Here is a 6,448-nt window from a genome sequence, read left to right as displayed (position 1 = left end):
GAATTTAAAGGGTCAGCCTCATTTCTGTCCATTAGAAACACGGACGAATTTAAAGGGTCAGCCCCATTTCTGTCCATTAGAAACACGGCAACATTTCTGTGTCTAATGGATTGGTTACCATGATGTGTCCTTCTGTCCTGCAGCTGTATCAGCTAGTCTGGAAGACTCTCTGGCTAGCACTGCTCAGGCTACTCTGCAGGCCATCGGCGCGCAGGAAGCAGCTCTGCAGGCCATCACTCTGCACACTGACAAGCTGAAGGAGGCAATGGAGGCAGAGGTTGGTACACCTTCACTCTAAAAATGAAATGGAGGGAAACTGGAGCTCTGCTGGCTGAGGAACTGCTCTGTTCCAGCATTGAACAAATGGCAGGAACCATTTTCACATTTTTTTGTTTAAAACCAAAAACTGTGATAACTAAAGTCAGAATGAGCAGAAGGCTCTGCATCGTTTTCATCTGGATCCTGTTTCCTTATGTTGAATTTGATATTTTGTTAAATCCAGGCTCCATCTGAGGAGAAGTCGACCCAGTGGAAAGATCTAGAAGCTGCTCTCGCTGACAGAACCACTTCGATGAGCGACGCCAAAGCTGCTCTTCTCAAAGCCAAGTTAGGCGATCCATCCCTGTTCAGGCTTTTAAAGGGGCCCAGGCAGACTCTCTGGTTAAACCATGGCGCCCCGTCGCCTCCTTAGGGCTGCCTTCCACTGGTTCCACTGCGTCCTCCTCCCAGATCAGCGCTGCTGGGATGCAGCTCTGGTCCGGGTTGGATGGGTGGTTCTGACTGGGCCCCTTTAACTCAGCCGAGTCGGACTCGTCTTGCTGTTTTGCAAACAAGATTGATTAACAGTAAACTGTCTTTATTTGGACCCAGTGAAGCTCTGGACGCTCTGAAAGGTGTGATCGACTCGTCCAAAGGACTGAAGGTCCCGGCTGCGCGGCCCCTGGTTCTGGCAGCAGAGGAGAACCTGCATAGAATGATGGTGGACCTGGACAAAGTGGTCTCCAAGGTAACGCCGGTTCTGACCAGACCTCTGACTGGATCAGAGCCGCTGTCCTGGAAGGCTCTGATCCCTAACTGGACCTCCCACACGGAGGGGATTGAGAAGGCTGATATAAGAGGCTTTAAAATATCCATATAGATCAGCCAGATTATAATCTAACTGAACGTCTGCAGGATCTTCACTGTTCAACTATTAATTGACTCACATTCACAGAATGACCAGAATTCAACACAAAGAAACGGAACATAACACCATAGAATTAAAATAATCTAGTTTAATCTGAGCAGAGTCGGAACATAGAACCATAGAATTAAAATAATCTAGTTTAATCTGAGCAGAGTCGGAACATAGAACCATAGAATTAAAATAATCTAGTTTAATCTGAGCATTAGACATTTGATATTTCCTCTAATCTGTGGTGATTTTCTGCTTGCTGACTGATGCTGCATCCGTCAGCTGATCCACACCTCACTGTTTATTCATTTACTTTTTTTTTCAGTTTCAGTTTATTTATATAGCGCCAAATTCACAACACATGTCATTTACTGTAATCTGATCAGTAGATTCAGCATTTCAAATGAAAGCAGCGGCAGCATTCAGCTTAAAGTGAGACAGACCGGCTGATGGGAGGAGTTAAGTATCAGATTCATTTTAAAAAGCTCAAAAAGTGTCATTCTTCCAGGCATCTGAACAGTTCCCTCCTCCGCTGAACACAAGAGACTAAAGTAGATCTAAGGAGCCTACTGTCCAAAAAATTAGCCACTAGTGCCGTTAAAAAAAAAGAAGAAAAATCTGGATCTGGATTAAACTTAGTAACTTTAAGGTCCCTCCTGTTCCTGCAGGTTCAGTCTGCAGAGTCGGAGGCAAAGATCGTGGCCCAGTACAGCGAACTGGTCCGTGAGGCCAAGCAGCAGTTCCAGAGGGAGGTGAGCAGCCTGACTCCAGAGATCCAGGCTAACTGGAAAGGACTCGGTAAGCAGAATCAGAACCTGACCTCCAGGAGGAGCTGGAGCCACTCAGACCAACTCCCACCTTCTCTCTGTTTGGCAGCTGGCAAACTGTCCACGGACGACCTGAACGCTCTGATCGCTCACGCTCATCGCCGCATCGACCAGCTGAACCGAGAGCTGGCGGAGCAGAGGGTCCGAGAGAAGGTCCACATCCAGGCGGCGCTGGAGCAGCAGAAACTAGAGGACCAGAGATCCCTGGAGAACGCCGTGAGCAGCGCCCTGCAGCACGTGAAGGAGGAGGCGCGGCTGGAGCAGGAGAGGAAGGTGCAGATGGAGACGCAGGGCAGACTGCTTCTCAGCGCCGCCGCATCTCCTCATCCCTTCTGTCTTCCTCCTGTGCTCGCAGCTCGCAGAGTTGAGGGAAGTGATCGAGGCAGAGATGAGGACGCAGCTCCGCCGTCAGGCCGCCGCCCACACCGACCATGTCCGAGACGTCCTCAAAGTCCAGGAGCAGGAGCTCAGAGCGGAAGCTGAACAGGTTCTCCTTCTCAGACTCCGTCTGTCTGTCTGTCCTCACTGATTGCCTCAGCCCAGAGCTGGGCCCCGTCTGGCTCCTTCAGTGGGAGTGGAACTCCAACCGTCCGTCAGTTTGAAGGGTGACATTTTACCCAATGAAATGCAAGAGTGGTGATGATGTCATGGACTGAAATGGTTCTAGTGGGCCATATAAACCCCTTGTGGATAAGTAGACCTTAAATCAGGTCTAATATCTACATTTTAAAGTCTAAATTTGTATTAAAATAAATCAGTCAGATAAAAAACACTGTTTTACTAAACGGGTTCAAAGTTTTAAATTTTATTTACGAAAATTGATCGAGTCGTCAGGAACATTTACACCACTTTAAAAAAAATTCACATTCAGCAGTTCATCAGTGTGATGGCGGTGGGGAAGAAGCTGTTGCAGAACCTGCTGGTCCTGCATTGAATGCTGGGAAGCCTCTTCCCAGAGGTTGGTTGCTAGGCAACGTTACAGTCAATAAATACAATACAACTAATAGAGCCGTCAAAATGACGGCTGTGGGAGATCGAAGTAAAATTAACGGGTTTTATTTTATTTAAGAACAAGGTGAAAATAAAGGAAATCTAGAAACGGGAAAAGTCAGTTAACATGAGCAACAAGAAATGAATCTAAATAAAGTTATTTTACTTTAAAATCTCAGAACCATCAACATGACGGCCTTTGGAGTTTCAGTGTTAACAGCTACGTGTCTCTGTCATGTGTCGGACGACTCGGCCTGCGTTCTAACTGCTGCTTCCTTCCAGGTCCTCAGCAGCAAGATGCTGGAGCAGGAGACGCGGTACCGGCAGCTGAGTCAGGAACAGCTGGATAACTTCACCCTGGACATGAACGCCGCCTACGCCAGGCTGAAGGGCGTGGAGGAGGCCATAGACAGTAAGAGTCTGACTGACTGTTGAAGGAGGAGCAGGCAGCAAAGACCAGACCTACAGCGGACCTCAGAGTGGGACACGCCTCCTTTGTTCTGCTCCGTGTCTCCAATCGGTTCAGAGGAACAGCTGGACGTCACCTCTGGCTGCTTCCTGTTTGATCATCAGCATGAATGAGAATTAATAATTGTTCCTCATCAAAGTCCATCAACAACAAAAACAGTTTTAAAGGGCTTTTATGTATTATAGTCACTGCTCCCTGGGAGCCCCACAATGGCAGCCAGCTGTTCTTCAGGTCCCCCACAATGGCAGCCCGTTGATCCCCGGGTGCCACACAATGGCAGCCCACTTTTTCCCGGGTGCAGCACAATGGCAGCCCACTGTTCTCCAGGTCCCCCACTATGGCAGCTCACTTTTTCCCGGGCGCCGCACAATGGCAGCCCACCGCGCCCCGGGCGCCCCCACAAACAATAGGCTAACAGAGCTAACAGGCAGCTAGCTTTGATCAGATCACAGCAGAACCAAAGCTGCGGTCCGCTCCTCAGCCGTGGCTCTAAGCGGCGCTGAGAAGGCGGAGCTACTGGTCTTTCCGCAGCAGCCATTGGTTGGTTGAACGTTCGTTTGATCCACCATCAGCAGGATGTAGAATAGCGTGTGAGTCCGTGAGGTCCGCTGATGTGGCGGCCATGTTAGCCTGTCTGATAGAGGACAGGAAATGGAAATGCTGTTTCTGTGTGGATCTGATTTGTGCTTCCTTCTCCCTCCGCTCTGCCTGCAGGCCACGTGGAAGCAGAGGCGGCGGCCCGGAAAGCTCACCAGCTGTGGCTCTCTGTGGAAGCTCTCAATTACGCCTTGAAAACTGCAGGCGCTGAATCTCCCAGTATGCCTCTGGAGGACGCCGCTGAGGCTGTGCGTGCCAGCTGCACGGATAACGACTTTGCCTCGGCGCTGGCGTCGGCTCTGCCTGAAGAATCGCTGAAGCGCGGCGTGTACAGCGAGGCTTCCCTCCGTGCTCGTTTCAACGCGCTGCGGTCGCTCGCTCGCAGAGTCGCTCTCATCGATGAATCCCACAACACCTTGTACCAGTACTTCCTATCCTACCTCCAAGCTGCGCTGCTGTTTGAGAAGCAGCAGGAAGCCCCGCCCACCCAGCTCCGCAGCGAGGATTTGGATCCCTTCAAGCTACTGTCCTATGCCAGCTACTGCCTGGAGCACGGTGACCTGGAGCTAGCGGCTAAACTGGTGAACCAGCTGCGAGGAGAGGCCAGGAGAGTGGTGGAGGACTGGCTGACGGAGGCCAGGCTGACGCTGGAAACCCGGCAGGCGGCCAGTCTGCTGGCGGCGTACGCCAACGCCGCGGGGCTAGGAAGCACTCAGGTTCCATAGCGCTGCGGCCGAGGAAAACGTTTCAATTCAACCACATTAACACCAGTTTAGTTTCCTGTATTTGTCAACATGTCCTGAAAAGTTGATCCACATTCAGCTCAACTCTGTTGTGAATATTGCACCCGTTAAATAAACCATGAAAAGGAACCATGTCTGCTTCCTGCTTCTGTCCTCAGATCAAAGAACAATTCATACCTCCTAGCTCCTGTTCCTACCTCCTGCTTCTAGCTAGCTATATATATATATATATATATATATATATATTCTCACAATGTAATCAGTTAGCATAACTAGTCTAGTTTGAATATTTATAAGAGAAAACACTGATTTTTTTTTTAAGACAAATTGGTGTTTTTTAACAGATTTCCCAACTCGGCTGGCACAAATGTAATTTCCATCTCATATAAATATTTGTCATTTATTCTAAAATACTATGATTCGCATAATGTTTTTTTACTGGAAGAACAATTTCATATATAATAACTGTTTATGTCTTTATTGTTAAACACATACAATTATAGATTAGGTAAATGAATTGTGATGAGGACAAGACGCAAATCTTATGTTTGCCATAACCTGAGATATAGCATTGGAATCGCAAGATACATTTCAAGGTGTAAATACTTGTGTTTTTAATTAAAGTGGAACATTATCTCTTAAGTTATGAAGGTTTTAATGAGTGATTAGAATTTTGCAGCAATTTATTTTAAAAACAAATGGTATGGTAGAAATTACAATGAATGGACCATAAAGACAACAAACCTTTCTTTTTAAAAACTTTATGGAAATCTTTCGTAGAAACTTCTTAAAGGGACATTACAGTGTTGTGGTGGAAATTACGACAATAGTGTGGGAAAACTACAATTGCTTTATAGAATCACATAAACAGTTGTATGACATTAAATACTCAAATTATAGTTTGATTATTTTACTGATATTTTATTCAATAATATCTTAAAACATTAGAAATTTTTTTTTTTTACTGTTCATTTTTATCATTGAAGATCAAAAGTCTGAGTGTGGAACAAGCACGAAACGGTAATATTTACATATAAATGAGGCTGAAAAAAGGTGAAAAAGTCACTACAGACTACTGAAACAAATGTCCTAAAACAGTTTCGTTGTAAAGATAAGTATAAAGGTGTGAAATGTCACATTTTTTAATTTTTTTTCCTGAAATATGATCAAAGTACATAAAAGTGTCCCTAGTTAAAGAATCACCCATATATATCTATATATATAGATATAGATATATACGTGTGTGTGTGTGTGTGTGCAGCCGTTTCCGCTGCGCTGATGACGTGTTTCCGCTCATGGCCAATCAGCTCCCTGCTTGGACGGATTTTCTTCGGAGATGAATGTTTACAGTTTCCACGGTAATCAGGGGATGAAAGCGCTTCCTGTCGATCAAAGATGGCGGTGATGAGCCGCTGCTAACATGCTAGGCTAACAGCTAGCTGGAATCACAGCGGCTGAAGAGGCTGAAGGCATGGATTGAACAGAAAGTGGTTCGCTGGATCCGCTGCGTCTGTGGTTGCCCTGGAAACGGAGCCATGAGTGATGAGGAGGCCCATCGAGGTGAGGAAGGTCTGTCCCTCTATCTGCTTCCCTCCACTTTATTCCAGTCTACCTTTCTTTGCCCCCCCCCCATATAAAAACATTGTGC

General features: G+C 46.8%; 2 protein-coding genes across 2 annotated transcripts in view; both read left to right on the top strand.

The window, feature by feature from the left end:
• Positions 1-4,933, top strand: part of immt (inner membrane mitochondrial protein) — a 15,470-nt gene extending 10,537 nt beyond the window's left edge. Inside the window, exons 7-14 of the mRNA XM_015402211.1 lie at positions 114-277; positions 503-606; positions 871-1,006; positions 1,843-1,972; positions 2,051-2,274; positions 2,357-2,488; positions 3,274-3,403; positions 4,175-4,933. Coding sequence (XP_015257697.1) covers positions 114-277; positions 503-606; positions 871-1,006; positions 1,843-1,972; positions 2,051-2,274; positions 2,357-2,488; positions 3,274-3,403; positions 4,175-4,782 — 1,628 coding nt within the window. The 3' untranslated portion in view covers positions 4,783-4,933. The remainder of the gene's footprint in view (positions 1-113; positions 278-502; positions 607-870; positions 1,007-1,842; positions 1,973-2,050; positions 2,275-2,356; positions 2,489-3,273; positions 3,404-4,174) is intronic.
• Positions 4,934-6,091: 1,158 nt separating this feature from the next.
• Positions 6,092-6,448, top strand: part of ccdc142 (coiled-coil domain containing 142) — a 21,252-nt gene continuing 20,895 nt past the window's right edge. The window contains exon 1 of the mRNA XM_015402210.1: positions 6,092-6,360. Within this exon, the coding sequence (XP_015257696.1) occupies positions 6,343-6,360 (18 nt within the window). The 5' untranslated portion in view covers positions 6,092-6,342. The remainder of the gene's footprint in view (positions 6,361-6,448) is intronic.

Source organism: Cyprinodon variegatus, unplaced genomic scaffold, assembly GCF_000732505.1.
Source record: "Cyprinodon variegatus isolate N-32 unplaced genomic scaffold, C_variegatus-1.0 Scaffold1320, whole genome shotgun sequence".
In the NCBI taxonomy this organism is placed as follows: Eukaryota; Metazoa; Chordata; class Actinopteri; order Cyprinodontiformes; family Cyprinodontidae; genus Cyprinodon; species Cyprinodon variegatus.
This window is presented reverse-complemented; position numbering and strand designations above follow the sequence as displayed.